General features: G+C 44.3%; 3 protein-coding genes across 3 annotated transcripts in view; 1 reads left to right on the top strand and 2 right to left on the bottom strand.

The window, feature by feature from the left end:
• The window catches only part of LOC106607244 (1-phosphatidylinositol 4,5-bisphosphate phosphodiesterase delta-3-A), a 29,064-nt gene extending 25,782 nt beyond the window's left edge, over positions 1-3,282 (bottom strand). The window contains exon 1 of the mRNA XM_014204017.2: positions 2,076-3,282. Coding sequence (XP_014059492.1) covers positions 2,076-2,169 — 94 coding nt within the window. The 5' untranslated portion in view covers positions 2,170-3,282. The remainder of the gene's footprint in view (positions 1-2,075) is intronic.
• A 3,741-nt stretch (positions 3,283-7,023) lies between these two features.
• hexim (HEXIM protein) lies at positions 7,024-9,359 on the top strand. Its single transcript, NM_001139959.1, has one exon. It carries the CDS (start codon positions 7,355-7,357, stop codon positions 8,480-8,482), a length of 1,128 nt encoding a protein of 375 aa, NP_001133431.1. The 5' UTR covers positions 7,024-7,354; the 3' UTR covers positions 8,483-9,359.
• A 2,330-nt stretch (positions 9,360-11,689) lies between these two features.
• LOC106607247 (rho GTPase-activating protein 23-like) overlaps positions 11,690-23,008 on the bottom strand; it is a 55,539-nt gene continuing 44,220 nt past the window's right edge. The window contains 16 exon segments of the mRNA XM_014204019.2: positions 11,690-16,480; positions 16,724-16,755; positions 18,526-18,619; positions 18,980-19,021; positions 19,177-19,302; positions 19,535-19,624; positions 20,011-20,084; positions 20,224-20,302; positions 20,594-20,746; positions 20,981-21,099; positions 21,191-21,309; positions 21,427-21,488; positions 21,767-22,075; positions 22,197-22,334; positions 22,589-22,628; positions 22,761-22,875. Coding sequence (XP_014059494.2) covers positions 14,993-16,480; positions 16,724-16,755; positions 18,526-18,619; positions 18,980-19,021; positions 19,177-19,302; positions 19,535-19,624; positions 20,011-20,084; positions 20,224-20,302; positions 20,594-20,746; positions 20,981-21,099; positions 21,191-21,309; positions 21,427-21,488; positions 21,767-22,075; positions 22,197-22,334; positions 22,589-22,628; positions 22,761-22,875 — 3,080 coding nt within the window. The 3' untranslated portion in view covers positions 11,690-14,992.

Below are 23,008 nucleotides of genomic sequence, written 5' to 3'. Positions count from 1 at the left end.
ACAACAGTTTTCAGCTGTGCTAACATAATTGCAAAAGGGTTTTCTAATGCTCAATTAGCCTTTTAAAATGATAAACTTGGATTAGCTAACACAACGTGCCATTGGAACACAGGAGTGAAGGTTGCTGATAATGGGCCGCTGTACGCCTATGTAGATATTCCATTAAAAATCAGCCGTTTCCAGCTACAATAGTCATTTACAACATGAATGTCTACACTGTATTTCTGATCAATTTTATGTTATTTTAATGGACAAGAAATGTGCTTTTCTTTCAAAAACAAGGACATTTCTAAGTGACCCCAAACTTTTGAACGGTAGTGTATGTTTGGTACGGAGAAAAAAAATGATTGAAATGTAAGTCGCTCTGGATAAGAGCGTCTGCTAAATGACTAAAATGTAATGTAAATGTAATCTTGTGGAACCCATCTCAATTTGATGTCTTAATGAATGGTAGTGAAAAACCTGTCAAGTATATTTCTAAGGTTTATAAATTGTTGTTAGATCATATGCTAGTAGACACAGATGTTACTAGATTGAAACGGGAACAAGATTTACAGGTTGAAATAAGCAGAGAAGAATAGTGTTATATCTGTTTGAAAGCACACACAATGTTCCTACAACCTCAGACACAAGCTCCAGAAAAACTTCACAAAATGAATGCTGAAATGTCTTTCCCTTGTTGGCGCTGTAAGAGGAAAAAGGGTAGTTTTTATCACATGTTTTGGTTAGCAAGCACATGCAATCTTATTTCAATGTTTTGGGAATCAGTAATCAACACAATTTCAGAAATCTGTAAACATTTTATCCCTCTCATGCCCAGCTTGTGTTTGTTTGGGACTAATGAACCAGATCCATGGAACAAGAATCAGAAAAAAATATATTGATCTGTCTGTGCTCGTGGCAAAGAAATCCATAACATTATTCTTGAAATCAGATATTCCTCCTACTTTAACACACTGGCTAAATTAAATATCTAGCTACAGCCGTTTGGACAAGATTTTCTATAACCACATATATGGCCTTCCCACATCCCATTCATGGCCTTTCCACATCCCATTCATGGCAATAAGGGCGAATAAATAATGAGTGACATGTTTATTCGTTTAAAAAAAATTGTGTTGATGGTTTTGTTTGTCTGATTACATGCATTGCTGTACTTTTTTAGGTACAGTACTAGCGAGTATCTGTGTGTATGCAACACATGGGGGGGTGAAAAACGTATTATTTCATTAACTGTATCATGCATTGTGATGAAATTGTACTAACACATGCTAATAAATACATACAGTATGTTCACAAAACAAGAAGACGGAGCTTGCGTGTTACATGTAAATACACACATATAGTATGACATGGTTCTGTCATCTAGATTGACAGATATCCAGTCTTTACATGGATTTTGACAGGTACTCTGACCATCCTCAGCAGTTCTCTATTTTAGTTGAGGTGTGACTGTGAGCTAAGGGGGTTTGGATCAATAAGGGGGGGCATGGTGAGAGGGTGGTGGGAGAGCTAGGCACAGGGTCAGAGATGTTCATTGGTAAGTGAGGATCTGTGGGAGTGGGGTAAAAGCCTGAATCACAAGTGGGTCAGTGAGCTGTTGGACACCACACAAACACATGACCACTTGTCAGCACCCACACACTCTCCACTTGAGTTGAGCTCTCTTTCGACACAGTGTGTGTGTGTGTGTGTGTGTGTGTGTGTGTGTGTGTGTGTGTGTGTGTGTGTGTGTGTGTGTGTGTGTGTGTGTGTGTGTGTTTACATAGACCATTGCATAAGTGGATTTCAAGCAATAAGAGATGTGGAACGCAATAGCCTAACTGTCATTAACCTTACCCTGCACTGATTTATTTCCCCTTATGGACCAGAGCAACACACAAATACAGAGGAAAATAATAGTAATAACTAGTCAAACAATCAACAGTTGTAAAATGTAACTTTTTTTAAAGGCAAAGCTGAACTATGTGTTCTTATATCTGTTGTAGCAAAATTAAACACGATTCAAGGAAACAAATGAAAGTAGTTTTGACAGAAGAAGAAACGTTTTTAACCGAGAGTCACTATTCTCTTACCCAGTTTCCTAAGTGGGTCCTGCGCCATGGGTTGGGATTCCACTGCCTTGGGTTCATGGTCCACGGCAGTAGGTTTCTTGCTCCTGCCCAACATGATGCAAGTTCCAATGCCGTCCTCGTTGTAGTTTCCTGTCTGTGGCTCTCTTGACTGATATGAAAAAGTCAGGGGTATGTATTGGGGGAGCGCAAATTCCCAGTGCAGGTGCCGTTTTTGAACTCTTCTTGAGTTGTGTGTTTCTCCGTTGCGTCACCAGGATAGCGCACTACATTAATTCATTCCCTTTCCATGTGAAGTCCCTCCCAGCATGATTTAATAGCAGTGCGTAATCCGAGTCCAGCTAAGGGCGCAGAAACTCTTGAAAACTATACCCACTGACACAAACACAAATCACTTGTACCCACAGTCACATGTTCATATAGTCTGCCTGGCTATAGCCTTTCTTTTAACATTGCAGCCTATCAGGGGCATTGTGGTCATGGCCAAAAGAAAGTTTAACAATCTCACTGATCTATTTCATAGGTAGGGTCTATTTTTATTTTTTTACCAATGAGAGTCACTATTCTCTTACCCAGCTACCTAAATGGGTCCTGCGACTTGGGTTGGGATTCCACAGCCTTGGGTTCATGGTGCACGGCGGTAGGAGCTTTCTTGCTCCTGCCCAACATGATGCAAGTTCCAATGCCGTCCTCGTTGTAGTTTCCTGTCTGTGGCTCTCTTGACTGATATGAAAAAGTCAGGGGTATGTATTGGTGGAGCGCAAATTCTCAGTGCAGGTGCCGTTTTTTAAACTTCTCCGCAAGTCTTGAGTTTTGTGTTTCTCAGTTGCGTCACCAGGAGAGCTCTCTACAGTAATTAATTCCCATGTGAAGTCCCTCCCAGCGTGATTTAATAGCTGTACGTAATCTGAGTCCAGGCAAGGGCGCAGAAACTCTTGAAAGCTATACCCACTCATACAAATCAAATCACTAATTGTACTCACAGTCACACAGACACATGCCTCCTTTCTTTTAACATAGAAAGTATCATGGGCAATGTGGTCATGGACAAATGAAAGTTTCACAGTCTCACTGACCTATTTCATAGGTAGGGTCTATTATTATGGTATTTGAATCGATCTAATAGCCTAGCCTACACTTCACGATTCATGAAGAATTGCAATTAATCCTATATCCTACAATCTGCATGTATTTAGTGTTCTTTAGCGCAGTTCCTCAGTCCAAAATGACGCGTGGCATAAAGCAGTGTTTCGTACTCCAAACACAGGCTATAGTCACACTGTAGTTTTTGCGTTACTACATCCACTGACACACACGGCGCCACCCACCTGCAGCCAACGTTTGAAGTCTTATCACTGGGCGCCACCTAGCGGTTATATATGGTTGTACAAATCTGTTATCGCAACCCCATTGTGGGTGGGTGGGGTGTAGGCAGGAAATACTAAAGTATGAAAGCCGCTGTCATGAGAATAATGTATAATCTGGCTATTGCTTTATTACAACCAAATTCAGTTAAATCATTCAAGCAAAGTGCCAAAGTGCACAAACCTTATACATTGAATATGCCTCTAACACAATGATTAACCAGTTTCGTAATATCGCAGAGGCTGCAAGTAGCCTGGCCTACTTCTGAAGACAAAGCTATTTCTATAGCCTATCCTGCTGTTCTCTTCAAAGCCAGGCTGCAGTGTTGCCCAAGTTATGATTTATTACTTCTTCTACACCCATATATTATTAACATACAAAGTCAATTTGTGCAAAGAGAAATGCTTTTGAAGGGCACTCCACTTAATAGGTGCTATATGTCATTGTAAGTAAGCCGGGGGGAATACTAACTGTGGATTAGATGAATAGGTCTTGGTCTGCGATACTGCAGTGGCAAACCCGTGGGGTTGGGACTTAATTAGGTTTCGATAAGGGTATAAAGAGGATAATTAGGAGAAGGAGCGAGCTCAGCTGTAGGTTCCAGGACCAGGAGAGAGAGGCATGTTTCACAGGCCATTTACAGACCTATACCTACAGCATAAATGCAAACTCCTTCACTCTCTCTCTCTCACAGAACGGCACTGGGTCTCCTAATAACCTGATCCAAAGGCATCCATTTTAGAACAACCATTCAGGCTCTGTAAGCTTTGATGTGTAATATCAAAACAGAGACAAAGGATAAAACAATATAATGCAGATCCATATATTTATCTAAATACAGTATATGGCTCTGATATGTTATGGGAAAATCCCAAATGTCTATAGAATAGATCTTTTGACCCATTCTCAATTATACCCAGCCATGTTGCAGTATATATAGGGTGAGAGATTAACTCATGTCCAATAATCCTCTCAGAGGCTCTGATCCAGGAGCTGCTGTGCTTCTGCCCAGGCATATAGAGCTTCCACCGAATGCCACTGCCTCTGTAAACACCCACCTCCCCATTTGACAAACCTTACCCACCCTCCTGGTCCCCCCAGCAATCACTCCCCTTTCAGTAAACAATGGGTAATATGGCAGCCGATAGACACACAGGTTTGGCTGGTATCTGTCAACTGCCAAAAGTTTGCCTTGGACTGAAGAACGTCTGATCAGCCTACGTTGAGTGTGTGTGGTACATTTTTGTATTTGTGAGCTTGCTAACAAATGTAGAAATGTATTTAGCACAACTTACAAAGGCTTATTTGCTGTATATTAGTCTCTTTAATTCTGAGAGTTATAGCTAGCAAGCACCTCACACCAAACTAAGACTATTAACCCTTATTTAACCAGGTAGGTTGACACATTACCGGAATAGCGCCTCATAGAGAAAGTTCCTCCTCGTTTGGGCCTATACATTCGGGCATAGCCTACTCTTTCGTCAATTGCTCCAAGAAAAATGAAGATGAAAGGACCAAGAAAAAAAGAGGACAAGAAGGGAGAGATGCTTATTAAGAGAAACCAATGGAGCAAAAATAATAGAGATGAAAGAGAGGACAAAAGACTGTAAGAGAGAGCAAGGGGGTGTGAGAGGGGGAATGATTGAAGATGACAATTTAGGAGAAAATCAGGATAAGAGTGAATGTGATTGAAAGAAAGGTCTATGGTATGAGGGGGAGGGGATGCCTACCCCCTGAAAAGTAGGCTTACATGCATATAGCCTACAGTAGCCATCACACACCAAGTAGGCACAATGTGAAATGCCACTGAGATGTGCACTCTCCATGTGGGAGGAATCTCTTGCCTGCAGAGAATAAGGACATTGCATATCAGTAAAAAATATACAGACACTGTCATTTCTGTTGTCTTGTGTGCATACTTTTGGTGAAATTTGCAAATAATGCATTAAACTGTGTATTTGTTACGCAAAAAGATGCTGTGTTTGAAGAAGTAATTACTAAATTATGACAGTTTGAAGTTATCTATGCTGCTTACATTAATGCAGAGATAGAATTAGGTAATTTAACAGACTAGCTATTTCAACCACAGTAAAAAGACCTAACCACCAGCTATCATAGCTAGTAGCTACATGCTACTAACTACCTAGCATATCAACGCTAGCTCAACATTTAGTTTGATTGTATGTTTTGAATGTTAAGATGCCATATTACAATATGATGTTTCCATCGATACTGCCACTTTCGTGCATGATGTTTGCTTAGTTAGAACCTGGTTGTGGTAACATCCATGAAAATAAGGCTTGACTAGCTAGTTATTATTTGGCAAGATTCTCTAACTGGTCCTGGTACCTAGCTACTGGACGAGCTAGCTCACATGCTAATTTATGATTTCCATCAGCTTGTAATGAGAAGCGTCTATTTTATAATATGCTAATTTATACGATTATCAATGCGTTTGCCAAGACCATACAATATTTGAATTTAAAGTTATATATTTCACTGCACATGCATGATGTGTGACGCTAGCTAGCACTTTAGCTAGCCAAGCTAGTAACTAGCCAGCTCAGTCGGCAAGCCTCTAGGTCTTTTTTAATATAGAAACTGGGTCAAAGAGAGGCACGTTTAATCAACTGGTAACTAACCGTCGACAATAAGCTTAACTCTCAAATGTGGGCAATTATGTTATTTTAACATTTCAACATCGTTTGTTGTTCCGTTCTACTGAGCCTAATTTGCTACTGGCAAGCTAGCTCTCGATAAATAAAATGTCGTTTATTTAGCGTCGTTCTACACTCTTATCCTTGCGCATTAGTGGGAGGCGAGGAAAATATCGCTCCGCACTAGAGAGAATATTTTTTTTAATCAAGAAAAACCGTACACTATTTGAAACCGCATAAAATAATTGTGTAATTGTTAAAGCATTAACAAAATGAACATAGTGTGTAGCCGATAGTTAATCGTTTTTCTACACGGTCCGTAAAAAAGGACTAGTTTGTTCAGGATGACGGTCTCATTATTGTTAGAAAGAAAGGATTGTCTCAATGATTGGGAATGATCCCGAGCCCCAAAAAAGCCGAAACAGATAAAAGCCACGACATACTCATATGTCATCATTTACTAGTAGTATACAATATGAGTGGGATATCGATTAATGAAGATTAATCCACAGACTCTTCAAGACGTTCACTAATTCCCCCCTCTATTTATACATGGTAGCGTCTGAAATAATGCCCCGGGCTGCTCTCCTCATGGGACTAACGTGCACTTGATTGACTCTCGGGATAACCAATAAAAATATGATTTAAGCTTAGCAACAGCGAATATGCCGTTTTGTCCAATAGCAGAAATGAGAGGGTGGTCCTATATCCTAAAATCTGATTGGCTTAAATGTTCAAAAAATGCCCTAGAATTGTGGGTTAGGTAGTTGGACATGGACGGTCTCGCTAGTAATTTACCTACATTGGAACTACAGATCCCACAAAACAAGTAGAGTCAAGAAAAGCAGCATGCGCACTTGGCAGTGGTAGAGATGATATAAAGCCGCGAACTCCTTCTGTAGTAGCATACTGGACAGTCACTGTTGTGGAGATGAAATACGAACTTGAGAAGGACTACGAGTGCTAGCGGCACCGAAATAGTTAACGTTAGTTCGCTAGCTAGCAACAGTAGCTCTGACGAATCATTCGCGAAGTAACAAGTGTTACCATTCATAACTTTGTTTTTAAGAGTAGCGATAGTGAACGTTTCGAAAGTTAGCTGAACATTTCTTGTCAAGTAAATGTTGCTCATATTAAGACATAGAAACAGTATACTTAGCAAAAGTTATCTAAACATATTTTAATTAACATTTAGCTTAATTCACACAGAGATAACGGTTGACATGTTGTAAGGCGAACAGCCCACCCGCATACACCAGGATGACAGAACCGAGCATTGAGAAGACCCATCACCTGAAAACTTCAGATACCCCATCAGGTGGGAGAGAAAGAGTTGTGGAGCATCCCCAAACCAATGAGAGACGTGGACTGGAGACTGACGGTAGGGGGCGATATGGAGATAAACAGCAGCAAGCAGAGAGCGAAGGCGGGGTTATCCCTTCAGACAAGTTGTGGCAAATGCAAGGCGGACAGAGGGAGGTGTGCCCTAGATTCGTTGCCGGAAATGCACTTCCTAAGTGCCCAGCAGCAACACAGCCTTGCCAGGAACCAGGAGCAGATGCAGCCGGGGAAGGTGGCCTCGTAGCCCACGGAAATAGTGGAGATGGACCGCACGAGGAGACCCTGAGTCAAGTGCAAGGCGAGTGTGGGAAAAGAAGCGACTCTGGCTCTCCGGGCGCCGGGGCAGCTGTAGATGCGCGCCAGGGCAAGAAGAAACACAGGCGTCGACCATCCAAAAAGAAGCGTCAATGGAAGCCCTATTTTAAACTGTCTTGGGAAGAAAAGAAAAAGCTTGACGAGCGAGAGACAGAACGAGCGTCCCGAGTGAGAGCAGAGATGTTCGCGAAGGGGTTGCCCGTTGCCCCCTACAATACAACGCAGTTCCTTATGGATGAACACGACCGAGAGGAACCGGATCTGAATACCGAAAGTGGGCCCCGACGTCAGTTGGGGACTGGTGCTCGCCCAGAGGACACCGCAAGCGAGGACGACCTATTCGATGTCGAGGAGGAGGAGGACTATGGCAGCGGTGGTGGCAGCGACGGCATCGGGAGGCCTGGAAACGCAGGTGGGGAGTTTCTTCAGAGAGACTTTTCTGAGACCTACGAGAAATACCACATCGAAAGTCTTCAAAACATGTCCAAGCAAGAGCTGGTTCAAGAATACCTGGAGCTGGAAAAGTGCATGTCCCGTCTGGAGGAAGAGAACACCCGGTTGCGACGCGCAGCCAACCCGGACATCACAAATGATAGCCAGGTGCCCCAGTCGGATTCGGCGCGGATCAGAGAATTGGAGGGTGAATTGGAGAGACTGAGGGCGCAGAACAGTGAGCAACGTCCGCATAACCAGCAGAGCAAGGAGCGGGAGATTGTCACATTAGGTGACTAGAAATGGATAGAACCAGGTAAAATGTGGAGACTGAACGGGACTTTAAAAAATTGTCTGCAGTTTTATGAAATCGGTTTGTTAACTCGAAGGTTCGGTGACAGTCCGTAAAATTGCATTGCAATACTTTATCTTTGTTTTCTATTTGGACTGTAAAGGCGCCTGTTTAAACTTTTTCAATAAGTAATGTATATATAAAAAATAATTTCTTTTTTATAAAGAGAATGTATTTGGAAATACGTTGTTTTTTGTTTCCCTGGTATGCATGCATTAAAGTACTCTATCCCACAATTTGTTAAATGAGCAGGACATGTTTGTCCAAATGTAACATTTGTCAAACAAAGCTTCTTTTGAGAATTTCAAATAACTTTGCCACAATTAAATGTGTAAATTAACATGTACACAAACATAATTTAGTTTTTTTCATAGGGGGTAAATAAATATTGTTGCCTGATATCAACAAAGTATTTGGCTATTATCTGCAAGCCATTTTACAGCTATCGACATAGATAATTTTCTTTCCACTATTTAGGCAGATGTAAAGTGATGGAATATGCTCAATAGCCTAGTTTTTCAGATTCATTCAGATGTGTCCTTACCATCCTACTCTATTCTTAGATGAGCCACTGCCAAATCAGGTAAGTTTTGACTGCTTCACTCATGACTGAAGGCCACTATAGAGATCATATGCAGGTTGCATAATGCAACCCTTGATTTAAAAAAAAAATGCTTAGAATCTACAGTAGGCTGTACATAGCCATACGCAGGGTTGGGGAGTAACTGATTACAAAAAACTAACTGCAATCAGATTAGAGATACTTTTGAAAAAGTAGACATCTACTTGTTTTAGTTTTAAATAAAGGATGTTTGAAAAAATATATATTTTTTGTTTTCTCAATGACATTCAATTCAGCATTGGAAAAAAGGTGCAAGTTAAAGTTTGTTCCAACTGAGCGAGTCTGACCACAAGTCCGAGACCACTATGATGATCACACCAAATGCGTTCGATAGCTCCTTTTAGTCTTATTCTAATTGAGGGGAAAGTAATCAGATTAAGTTACTGAGTTTGGGTAATCCAAAAGTTAACGTTATTGATTACAATGTTGGACAGGTACCTAGTAATAGATTACATTTAGAAAGTGTTTTTATTTAACTAGGCAAGTCAGTTAAGAACAAATTCTTATTTACAATCCCGGCCAAACCTGGAGGACGCTTGGCCAATTGTGCGCCGCCCAATGGGATTCCCAATCACAACCGGTTGTGATACAGCCTGGAATCGAACCAGGGACTGTACCCAACAATGGATATATGTCTGTAGCTGATGGTTTTGTGAGGTCTCACGACTTGACATGATATCCTTACAAAAGCTATTTTGTACTCCAAAGCTCATTAGTTCACCTCTTGACCTGTCTCCGTGGTATGTGAAATGGACCTAATGTAGTAGGCTAAAGCTCATCGAGCAGATGACTCCAACTTGCTAAAATAGTCTTTCTAAACAAGGCAAGGGTCCTATTAGAGTTCCATTGCCCTACTTCCATGGTATAATTTGGGGTATGGAATTTATTGGGCCAAGGGTGATCAATGAATGTCAGGGGAGAACTCTTGTCACTTTTTCATTACTGTCATTACATTTTGCGACTACTCATAAAATGAGATTGAATTCAATGTGAATGTTAAGCCTACCATTCATACTGTTCTTACAGAATAGTATACAGCTAAATAGTGTCAAAAGAAGGATAGTTCACACAAATTACATTGGCTTTCCTACCCTGTAGGTAGTCTATGGACAAGGTATGACATAAATCAATGCTTTGTTTACCTGGCTACTGTTTCCAAACTTTTGTGGCACAAATCCAATGCAAGTCAATGATATTAGCATTTTTGTTCTTCAGGTCCAAATCATTCTAAAGTATCCAACATTGAGTGTTGCTCAATTAAGTTACTTATGTATTAAACAGTGGCCAGGTAAAACAAACCAATGCATGGATTTCTGCCATACCTTGTCCATAGATTTATAGGGTAAGGAAACCAAAATGTAATTCTGTAATTTGGGTTTACTATCCCTTTAAAGAGAGGAAAGCTAATAATGAAAAATAGATAAACAACGCTGACCCATTTAGCCTGGTTCCAGACTCAGATATGTTGTCAACATTGACACAAAGTTGCAAATAAACTTCTGTGTCAATATATTTATTCCAAAATGATACATTTTATGCATGTTTAAACTATGGAAAAAAATCCAAGATTGCAGTGATAAATAGTTCTAGGATTAAGAAATGATTTAACCCAAGCGTTTCTCGTGGCGTACTTGGAATCCACGGATTTTCCTGAGCTCCTATTTCGACGTTGTCTTGATCCTAATGTCTCGAGCTCATACTGGCAGCCATTTGGCTGCTGCTAAGAATTTTGATTTCAGTGAGGGCTACACGATAATAAGGAGTAGGACGTTTATTTCCTTTTCATGCTTAGTTTCCAACCGTATGCATTTGAAAAATATAGCCGTGGGCTGAGCACATGAAATCGCTTAACCAGCTAGAGCAGTTGGTGCTTAAGATTGCTAATTGGTAACGTCCCTCTGATTAAAATGAAGGTTAGGTAACTAGCTAGCTATATGGCTGGTCAAAATATGCATTTATTTATCAAGCTAGGCCAGCTAGCAAGCTAACGATTTCCTTGTTTTTAGCAGGACTTTGCTAGCTAGGTTTTACGCAGATTTAAACACTTAAATTTCCCAAATCAAACGTGGTGTACCGACATACAATACACAAACAAATGTATGCAAGACTTTAGGAATCTTAATTGAATGTAGTGATATAATTTGCACCAATTTCTAGTTGTCAGGTCCTCTCTGGGTGCAGGCAAAACGCATGTAGGGAAGTGTGGTGCAAGATTGAGTGCTCTACAGCAGAATAATGTGGGTAATGTAGTTCCAAGATTCATCTGTGAATTGCGCCGCTAGAGGGATACTTTAAAAAAAAGTACAGTTTTTTTATTGTGGTGCAGGATGCGTTGGGTGGATGCCAATCAGTGGTGTCACAAACCTGGTTTCCACTTTTGTTTGTGAATGAATTTTGTCCACGTGGAATGACATCCTTCCCCATTTCAATGAAATATCTGAAACTTTTGCCTAGAATGACACATGTCAGCAATGATCACAGAATACTATTGACATTAAACATTCACAAAACTTTCAAGCAACTGAAAAAATAATATTTTTAAAACGTAATTCTGTTTATTTACATCATATAACCTTGCTTTGAAGCAAAAAGCCATCGAATGAAATGGTTCCAGGTGGATAACCTTTAGTCAGTCCATTTTCTTAGAAGATTGTTTACTCAAAGCAATTCAAAATGTACTTTACACAATACAATATGTTACATATCAAGACAATATGTACAAAATATTATCAGACATAATAACAAACATAAGGTATATCACATTTCAAGAGACGGACAGCTAAACACACATTGAGTGTTGTCAAAATGTTCTACAATTTTTCTATTTATCTTTTCGATGAAGGCATGAGCAGTTTGGTTCAGCTCTGTTAAGCTCAGCTGTATGTCTCCTATTGACTGACACTTTAAATGTATACAGTTAGTTCATCAAATAAAATCTAATGCAAATGAGTTGGTACTATATTACCCTGTTCTAGGTATTGATTACCATTACTTAGAGCTTGTTATGTGTACCATACAAAACACTGTCCATGTGAAAGAACCTCTGTGTAGGAGAAAAGCAGGTGAGAGCAATATACTTTCCCTCCCCTTGCAGCATCAGGTATTCTGCTGTTTGTTAGTGCTTGTTAGATGCAAACAGACTGCATAGACAAGTCCTTGGCCAGACAGTGTTGCTCTTAATGGCCTCCCAGAGAGGCTGCTCGTATGTACGATACACGTCTTTGGGTCAGCGGCTAAGATGTAAGCACAACAACGAGAAGATAATGAATTCAGTCTGGCTTATAACTAGATGTGAAGGTTGAAGCTTTTGGCTTTGAGAGTCTGGAATAATGAGGGTTAATGGGGAGGTGAAGACTGACCATGGCACTCACTGCAGAACAAAAACACTCCAGAAATCAGGCACTTGTAGGGCAACTCTTGAGGTAAGACAAGACTAACAAAAAGTCAATTACATTTAATGATGACAAAAATCCTGTCAGGCAAAATCCTGTCAGGCAAACCAAAGAATAAGTCCCATATGACATTGGTTGAGGAACGGTTAATAAAGACTATTTGGGAAATGGAAACTCATCTTGGACCATGGCCAAGAGAATGGTATGCAAGTCTAGAAACACAGCAGACCCCAAAATGGCTACTTATGGTAACCACATTTCTGCAATCAGTCATTTGTATCCAGGAATTCTGAAGCACCCCACTCACAGTGGTCATTCACTTGAGTGAGTCTAACCTTATGGAAATGTAATATGTGACATGAAAAATCATGTGCTGATGGTATAATACTAAAAATATTCCTGATAATATAACAAATAAAATATAATTGACAGACTATACAAAATGTAACTTTGTGTATACATGCAGGTTGCATTTATAATCCTTGACGTTTAACGGCATGTTGTCAATATTTTGCGCTTTCTCTGTCACCCATAAAATGAAAGCAAATATTTCCTCTGGTACACATAGGTGGGTTTGGTCAAGCAAATTATTACCAACTAATACTTAATCCAATTGAAAAGACAGTTATGAGAGAGTTGATGCGAGTACAGTATGTGACCGTACTTTGATAAGAGAGCTGAGATGCATACAAACATTATTCGGACTTAAATTAGGTTATGGTAGATAAAGCCCTGCTTGCTGCAAAATAAGATAAGCATTGTCAGCACAAGGTAGATAGTAGTGTCAGCAAGGGGGAGAGTACATTGCTTTCTTCAAATGTGGAAATGGATGCTATCCAGCCATGAAATGGATAGGCATTTCAACGGCCAGAACTAAGGATTTTGACGAGAATTTTAATGTTGGATGAGTTATTGTATCTTTGCTAAACGAGAGAAAGTATTTCTGCATAGTACTGTGAGTCACAGAGAAAGGCCATCTGTGAGGAAACAAGAAACAGGAATTAAGTCAGGTTTAGGATGTTTCTTATTTTGTTTGTTTTAAAAACAGGTACACTCCAGAAGTCAAATCACAATAAAAGTACTTATTCTTTTCATACAAAAAAATATATATAATATATACTGTATATAAAACAAAAAATAATATATTAAGAGGAACATTTCAAGTAACATCTTGAAGGAAATTATGGTGCACCTGTGTGCACTTATGTAAACCATTAAAAAAAAATCAAAAAAAAATCAAAAAAAATAATGATAATGTAATAATATATATATATTTACAAGGTTAACTTAACAAGGCTTTGTACAAATGTTACAAAATAGTTCAACACACAAACACCTGCACACTCAAACATACTCACGGGTATTGTCAGGCAAACACACATATGTACAGATAGACAAACATCTGGGTTACAGACCACTACTGCTGTATGAGCATGTGTGTGTGTGAGAGTTATTTATGTATGTTGGCAACTAGAGGAGTGTTAGAGTCAGTTGTTCTGTGGTCGTCATAGTAACAGAATATTAAGGAAGACTGATATAGAAGTCAGTGCTGGGGCCAAAGGTTAGACAGAGTTCTCCCTCAAAACTCACATTCCAATACTGCCTGTACTCTTCTTATAGTGTACATGCTGATCTCTCAGCTAGTGTGTGTGTGTGTGTGTTTGTGAGAAAGACAGAGAGAGAGCCCACAGCCCTGTTGAAAGTGGCACTCTGTGAGGAACCCTGGGTAGGCTTGGTTTGGCATGCAATTCCCTGTGCACTGGGAGAGGACAGCCCACTTCATGTGTCAGACAGGAAGCAACAGAGAGGACAGGAAGGATCCTAGTATTCAGTAACACACTGTCTGTCTGCTGCCTGGATGAGGGTGAGTTCTTGGCTTTAACATCGAGATGAGGTCTGTCTGTCTGTCTGTCTGTCTGTCTGTCTGTCTGTCTGTCTGTCTGTCTGTCTGTCTGTCTGTCTGTCTGTCTGTCTGTCTGTCTGTCTGTCTGTCTGTCTGTCTGTCTGTCTGTCTGTCTGTCTGTCTGTCTGTCTGTCTGTCTGTCTGTCTGTCTGTCTGTCTGTCTGTCTGTCTGTCTGTCTGTCTGTCTGTCTGTCTCTGCTGTCCCATTGCAGTTTAGCATTATTTTATTTTTTATTTAAAACACAAAAAAAAGCTTTGGCAAATACTGGAATTCCCTTTGCCATGCAAACGGAGCTGAAACAAATGAAAAGGGAGCGTGAGTAGACTGGAGGCCGAAAACTGTTCTCAGACCTTTCATAAGACCCCTTGTGTCTGTCTGTGGCTCTGCTGTCCACTACTCACTGCCATCATGCAACTGACCTGGGGTCAGCACTATCTGACCCTCTGAGACAGTAGCCCTGGCTCAGCAGCTCAGGGGAGGGAGACTGAGAGGGAGGCCAGAGGCCTTGTAATTTACAGGCCTATCAGTCTCTGTCCATAGTTACAGGTACTGATGGAACCTGGAGGCTGGTGCTCGGCGTGTGACGGGGGGATTCTGTCCCAGGGGAAGAGGATGTCTTGGGTCAAGCTCCTGGGGGTCGAGGGGTGACCCCTGTGGTTTGGAAGTGGCCGGCGACATGGGTAACACGTTGGTGGCTAGCGCAGGCCTCTTGTCGCCCGTCTCGGTAGGTGAGACCACCACAGTGTGTCTTCTCCAGGCCCGTCTCTTCCTCCTCGTCTCCGGGGAGAGTGGCTTCCTCAGCCCCACGATACGCAGGTCATCAGCCGAGCCCAGCAGGCGCGCACGCACCTGGTCAGCCAGAGACCCTCGCCCCTGACCCTGCCCTGTCCCGCTGGGGGTGAAAGAGGCAGCCTCGCTGGGCAGCAGGGCTTCTTTGGGCCGGGGTGGACGCAGGCTCTCCTGGCTGCTCCCTGTGGAAGGGTTGGTCCTGGATCGGTCCCTCTGGGCCCCTGGTGCCCCAGCTCCCTCCTCCTCTCCTGAAGGCCCAGGGAGGTCCAGCAGGTCCAGAGAACGAGCCTTGGTCTTCCCTCTGTCCTTTAGCTTCTTCCTGGCCAGCGTGTCACACTGGATCAGCTTGTGGGAGTTGAAGGAGGGCCGGGTGTGCAGTCTGTGGGTGGTGGAGGACGACGAGAAGGAGGAGGAGGAGGGGGTGGTGGATCGCGCCCCACCCTCGCTCCTCTCCCCAGGGTCCTGAGTGTGTGTGGAGGGGGTGGGGGTGGTGTGCTGCGGTGCGGGGGAGACAGGATGGGGTTTGTAGTGTGTGTAGAGGAAGCTTCGTTGTGCTGCTGTGGGGGGTTGTGTGGGGGGCTGTGTGGGGGTAGGGGGTGTGAGGGTGGGTGTAATGGATGCAGGGGGGTGTTTCTCAGGTCTCTCCTGGGTAAGGGAGCGCGAGGCGAATCCGCTCTCGTTGTCCGTCTCGCTCACCAGCTCGCTGCGCTCGTCGTCAGCTTCATCACACCGTCCCTCCGACGCCAGGCTCCGCCCCAGTGTGGAGAGGGTGGAGTAACCGGAGACGATAGAGCGAGCGTCCTCTGGCCCCCGCCATGCCCTGCCCTTCACCTCCGCCGTCACCGCCTCTTCCTCAGGGAGCAGCATCACCGTCTGCCCTGCTTTCTCTTTCTCACCACTGCACGGCATGCTGGGAACTACCACCTCCTTTACCTCCACCTGCACTCTCACTCTCTCTACTACAGACTCTTCTTCTTCCTCCTCCTCCTCATCTTCCTCCTCCTCTCCCTCTGCTCGTGGGGCAGTGTCTGCTCCTGTCACCACCAGCCCCGCCTCTTCTCCCTCCTCCGCCCCCAAGTGGCTGGCTTTGATTGGCTCGTGCTCCGAGTCGTCATCTGTGCTGCTGCCCACGAGGCGGCCGTTGTGGCGATTCCGGCGCTTTCGTCCGGTGACGGCGGACATGATGGACAGGGTCAGAAAGTCCTTGGCTGTGAGGTCTCGCTTTGACCCCCACGACCCCTGAGGCAAAACAAAGTCACATAGGTCAAAGGTCGGATGATTTACACAACCTCAACCATAACTAGATAGTGTGAAGAAAAATGTTGTGACTTGCTTCAGCTCTTTGAAAGTATTTTTATGGTCGTGAAGAAGATTCTTTTATGTCTGTGAAACTGTGCCCAGTTTCTGCTATCTGTGTGATATGAGTGGCCAGAAGTTCAATAACAAGTGTAGAACAGCATAGTTGGCTATACGAGGCCTTACCTTAGATTTAGCTGAGTCACTGTTGGTTGAGTCTAAGAGAGGACAAAGAGAGAGGATCAGAGGGGAAAGGTACACTGTAAAGCTGGTCTGTGTTACATGGGAGGGGAGGAGGAGCGTAAATGGCAGTGATGGGGAGGCACAGAGCTGCTGCTCAGAAAACAATAAACCTTTCTGTTATCTAGCTAGCTAGAGCTTTTAAAACACACCATTTCGACACTGTTCTAACACAGGAAATATGACTGCTCTAATGTAATGCCAATCCAATTAGTAGAGAGTTGTGCATCCTCTGTGCCTGCCTTCTACCATTCACCTTCCCCTGAGGAACATAACCATACAGACACTGGTCACACACCACTAACACACAGAACAACGTGTCGTCACAAACCACCGAATGTCATGGAGTTGATCAAACTGACTGGTATGTGACCGGGGTTGTTGGAGAGAGGGGCGAGGGTGGGGAAAAACAACAGCATTAAGGAACCGCAGCACACACTGATGACATCACAGCAAACACTGATGACATCAACCGGTGAAGGAAGCGTCGGGGAGGAGGGAAGGCAGAATACAAGGTTGAGTAAAGGGTTTTTCAATCACCACACACTTGGTCACACGCCCTCGCCCACACTCGCTCTCACACACACTCGCTCTCACACAAACACTCTCTGTCACACTCACACGCTCTCACTCACACGCTCTCACTCACACGCTCTCACTCCCACGCTCACACTCAAACACACACACAGTCTTGTATAACTAACCTTGTGGCGAGACACAATTCAGTCCCATTCTAAATCCTATTTTCCCTAACCCTAACCTTAACCCTAACCGTAACCTGAAAACCTAACCTTAACCCTAAGCCTAGCTCCTAACCCTAAAACTAACCCTAGCTCCTAACCCTAAACCTAATTCTAATTCTAACCCCCCTGGAAATAGCATTTGACCTTGTCGGGACTAACAAAATATCCCGTTGGTCAAATCTTTTGTTTGTTTACTTTTTTCTATTCTTTGTTTACTATACCACACACACACACACACACACACACACACACACACACACACACACACACACACACACACACACACACACACACACACACACACACACACTCTAAAACCCCAGAGTAACACATGAGAGGGCCCATAGAGAATGAGTGGAGCAGGTGAGGTAGACAGGACAGACAGATGGACAGACCACTGTAGAGGGGCTTTCTCTCTCAGTGACAGAGAACACAAAGTCATTAATGACAGTGCAGGGTCATCCTCACACACACCTCCTGCCTTAGTCAAGCTGACACAGAGGGAGCCGAGAGCAACTTCCTCTGACGATGGTGACACATACCAAACACACCCACCTTTCACTAACAAACACCATCACACCAAAACTCACTATTTCTCACGCTCGCACACACACACACACACACAGGAATTGGCAGGGGAATTCCCATCCTACCGCAGTGGCTGCTCCACAGGCTCAGCTAAGAGAGGGATGCAGCAATGTAGAAGAGAAAGTGAAAGATGAGTAATAAAGAAGAAAAGAAAACCAGGTGAGAGGAAAGAAGCACAGTCTAGTGATCAAATCAGGAAAGGGAGAAACTCGGCAAGTGCAAATCATTTCAAATGTATGTCATGCCTATTTCCTGATTGTATGGGATTGGTTCAACTGTGTGGCTGTCAATAATTATTGACAGTCACTGATTGGGCAGTTTGGCTACAGTATGAACCGTGATTGGTCTGCACAGGCTGTCAGTAGCTCAGTGCAGGTTGTGACAGGTGCATTTGGGCAGTGGTGGGCGGGTCCTCACCTGACGCCTCCCCTAGCAGAGCGGTCCTGCCGATGTTGGAGAGCAAGTGGTCGATATTGGGGGCAGGCACCAGGTCCTTCGTGTCTACTGGAGTCTGAAGGGGAGAAAGGCATCGAGTCATAAACAACACATGAACACTGGATTTAAGTCCTGCATAAGAATCGGTGACTTTGTCCCAAATGGCACCCATTTCTCTATATAATGCGCTATTTTTCCATGGCCCATAGGGCTCTGGTAAAAATTAGTGCACTACGAAGGGAATAGGGTGCAATATGAGACGCAGGAAATGACACATAGATCAGATATACTGTATCATATCACATCCCCTGACTTGCAGGATTCTATTTGGGCTGTTTACTGGAGCAGATTACACCGTGAGCTCCAACATGACCGTGTGAACTGAACAGCTGTCCCCACATCGTTTCCACAGTTTGCAGAGTAAGTCCCACTGTACCTTCTCATCCTTGTCCAGGTCCTCACTGAAAAACCAGAGATACTGCAGGAGGAAACAGAGGGCGAGAGGAGACAGAGAGAAAGAAGAAGAGATCTGTGAGAAGATATTCCGACAGGGTAGCGCCAGCTCCCTGGAGGAGAGTTAACATGAAGCCAGTAAACAGGTTTGTCATTGGTTGGGATTAGAGGCTCACTCACATGTTGGATGAGCGTCTCTACTATCTTGTAGCGGTCAGGCATGTGAGTCACCATGTCTGTCATGTTGTCTTCAGACGTCCGCACCAGCGTGGGCCCGAACACCAGGGCCAAGTTCCGAGGTTCCATCTACACCCACACAGAAACAATACATCTCATTGTTCATCAGTCTTCCTTAAGAATCCGTTGCTATGACGACCACCTGTTAACACATCCGAACCGTAACACTGTAAAAAGTAGGGCACTTTACATAGGGAATAAAGTGCCATTGGGTCCGGGACAAAAGTCGGGCACTATATAGGGAACAGGGTGCCATTTGGGACCCGTTCACGTTAAAGCACTATGATAACAGTATCCGGACCTTGTTTTTCTCACAGTGGTCAGCTACCGTCTTCAGATGGCCAACCAGGAACTTGAGAGTGTGGTAGTAATGGTCCGGTAAGTCACGGATCTAACACACACACAGAGAGGGAGAGAGAGAGGGAGAGAGAGAGAGAGAGAGAGAGAGAGAGAGAGAGAGAGAGAGAGAGAGAGACACAGAGAGAGAGAGAGAGAGAGAGAGAGAGAGAGAGAGAGAGAGAGAGAGACACAGAGAGAGAGAGAGAGAGAGAGAGAGAGAGAGAGAGAGAGAGAGAGCGAGAGAGAGAGGGAGAGAGGGAGAGAGGGAGCGAGAGAGAGAGCGGTAGAGAGGGAGAGAGAGCGCGAGCGAGAGAGATAAGGAGAAATATGTCAACACTTCTGAGTATCCTGTGTAATCTGTTAAACATATCATCCTTCCAGGGAAAGACTATACCGGATATGCAAACAGAAGAACGTGTTCAGACAACGTTCACATACCAATTTTTTCATGGTCTTTAGCCGGTCCCCGGCATTCTCCATCCGGTTAGCGTCGATGAAGTCATTGTACTTATCTGTGAGGATGAGAGTAATATGAATAGTTTACAGTACATTAAAATAAAAACTAACATTCAACTGTAACTGTAAAAAGGAGGATGAATGTGAGTTGATTCACGTCTTTACTGACGGTTCATCTAACAAAACGGGACTCACCATCAGTGAAGAGGGGCTCCGGAAGTTTCCTGAAGAAAGACTTGAGCAAGCTGCTGATCACGTTCAGGTCCTGCCATTTCTGTGAAGAGGTAAGAACGGGGAGAGAGAGGTCAAAGGCAATACTAAAAGGCCTTTAGAGACATGGTTGGATAGAACAGTTGATGGTCATATCATCCTTTCCCTTTGCTGAACACTTGTATACCCCACTGATGCTGTTTAACACCATCCCGCAGATGACTAGATATACTGTGTCTATCTAACCCAGTCACGGTGTACTGTGCCTATTGCTTACTGTACGTTAGGTTGTGTGTGTGTGTGTGTGTGTGTGTGTGAGTGCCCGTGCGTGCGACTGGGTTCCTGCTCTGCTCACCTCCTCGGCAGGGTTGATGTCCGACCCCTTGTTGAGCTGGTCCTGAAGGCTGGACACCACTGCGTTGTTCCCTGGGACCCTGTAGATACCGGTGTACTCCAGACCCATCTCTTCCACCAGCCCACAGCAGATCTCCACGATCATCGGGATGAACTGGGAGGACAGACAGACAGACAGACAGAGAGGGGAGGGTCGGACAGGAGTGGACCCATATACCTTACCAGCACACATATACATCATAGTAAACAGTAGACACACACACACTGACCCATACATGTCCATATGCCATTCATTTTCAGTAAATACTTTAACAGGGCATATAAACACACACAAAATGATACATTTACAGTATATGATAAGATTAGAGGAAGGGAGGCTCTGGCTGACCTTGTTGTTGGCGGCTGGCTGGCAGTCTTCTAGCCGCACTCCAAAAGCCTTGGGCCCTGACTTCTTGGACTTCTTCATGATGTTGATCCCCCATGGTGACTTAGGGGGGCTGCTCTCATCTGGGGACAGACAGAGGGACAGTGAGTCAGACAGACACAGAGTCAGAGCAAACATCCATCTGGAATGACCACTGCTGGTTGGTTCTCTGACCTTTGCCCTCAGGTTTGGGTGAGCGCGGCGCCCCGGCAGCGTTCTCCATCTTGGCCAGCAGGAAGGAAGGCTTGGCACGGGACACCCTGGGCGAGGAGTCCGGCTTGTTGCCCGTTGGACTGGAGGCAGGGAGAGACAGAGAGAAGACTGTTACAAACTGACTCTACCAGCCAATGACAAGCAAGATGGATGTACCAAACACTACTGCTGTATAGTGACAGGTATGTGTCCCTCACCTCTGTTTCCTGTAGTCATTGAGCTTCTTACTGATCAGAGCCTGTCTTGAGAATCCCAGCTCCTGAGACAAACACACAGTCCACTCCCTCATCAATACAGCCTTACACTGTAGCAACACCAGTGAAGAAAGGTGACATGTACAACAATGTTACAGGAGATACATAAATAGAAGGCAGTGTGTGACATAAGATATGAGGGTTCTAGGGTCAGAGTTGAGAGGGTTCTAGGGTCAGAGTTGAGAGGGTTCTAGGGTCAGAGTTGAGAGGTCAGAGGGTTCTAGGTTCAGAGTTGAGAGGGGAAAGGTCAGTTGAGAGGTGAGAGTGGTGCTCTCTGACCCACCTCATTGTCGGTCTTGCTGTTCTCACTGATGACCTTGATCCAGTCCAGCATGTCCTCTCTGTCCTCGGCCTGCAGCAGGTACTCACAAAAGTCCTGAGTGGTCAGACGCAGCGCGTGCTTACGCTTGGTCTCGCTGTACGCTATGTCCACCAGGCAGCCCCGGATGCTGATTGGCTGCTCCTCGTCGGCATCGCCTCCCAGAGTGGCGCCCCGCAGGACCGCCTCCCGCTTGTCCTTGTAGAGGAAGAGCGAGTGGGAGCGCAACACCGAGAAGACCCGCCTCCACGGACGCATGCCGCTGCCCACCTTCTGCAACACAGAACGGAATGGAGAGAGTGAGAGAGGGAAAGGACCGAGAGAGAGGAAATGGTTCATTAAACTGCAGTAGGTCCTATTCCTCTACTCGTTCTTTCTCCTCCCTCTCTCTCACCTTGCCCTTCTCCGTGAGGATCTGTTTGTAGTGCAGCCATCCCTCTCTCCATATGTCACTGTAGCTGATACTGCCCAGCTCTGAGGTGGAGTGGCGTTTGGAGCGCACCTCCTCCGCCGCCCCCAGACTGTCCAGAGACTAACACACACACACACACACACACACACACACACACACACACACACACACACACACACACACACACACACACACACACACACACACACACACACACACACACACCAGGTTTTTAGGATAAACACACTGAAAAAAAAAAAGTGGTTTCAGACACACTCCCCAAGCTGCCAGAATTGGAAGGTCCTCTGCAATCTGCAGTGTGGTCACGTGTAGGGTACAGCCTACTGTTGTTGTGAAACAGGGGAAAAACTCACCCCATCAGTGAAGAAACTCTTCACTCTCTTTGGCAGCCTCCTACGGAGAATAAAACGGAGGGTTAGTTTAAAATGACTACCGCAAGATTTCCTAGGAAATGAATTGACCATATGCTCCGGATGAATCCCTCCTAATCGATTCCCACGTCTCCCCCGGTGTTCCGTTACTCACGAGAAGACGCGGCCCTCCTCTCCTCTGAAGGTGTTGAGTCCCTCGTCACATGACTTGGAGCGCTCCGTGGTGATGGCTAGAAGATAGGAGGAACGGCGACTGGATTTAATACTGCCTGCTCAGTGGGAGACGGAGCGAGTGAGAGAGAGAGAGGGAAAGAAAGAAAGAAAGAAAGAAAGAAAGAAGGAAGGAAGGAAAGAGAAGAATGTAGATGTAATGGCAGTCAGAGGATGTTAATGAGTGTGGGG

This window comes from Salmo salar, chromosome ssa06 (assembly GCF_905237065.1).
Source record: "Salmo salar chromosome ssa06, Ssal_v3.1, whole genome shotgun sequence".
Lineage (NCBI taxonomy): Eukaryota > Metazoa > Chordata > Actinopteri > Salmoniformes > Salmonidae > Salmo > Salmo salar.
The sequence above is the reverse complement of the archived record's forward strand: the minus strand, read 5'-3'. Positions and strand labels throughout refer to the sequence as shown.

Excerpts from the sequence above, each read along its gene's own strand:
- hexim (NM_001139959.1), top strand. The coding sequence starts at position 7,355 with ATGACAGAACCGAGCATTGAGAAGACCCATCACCTGAAAACTTCAGAT.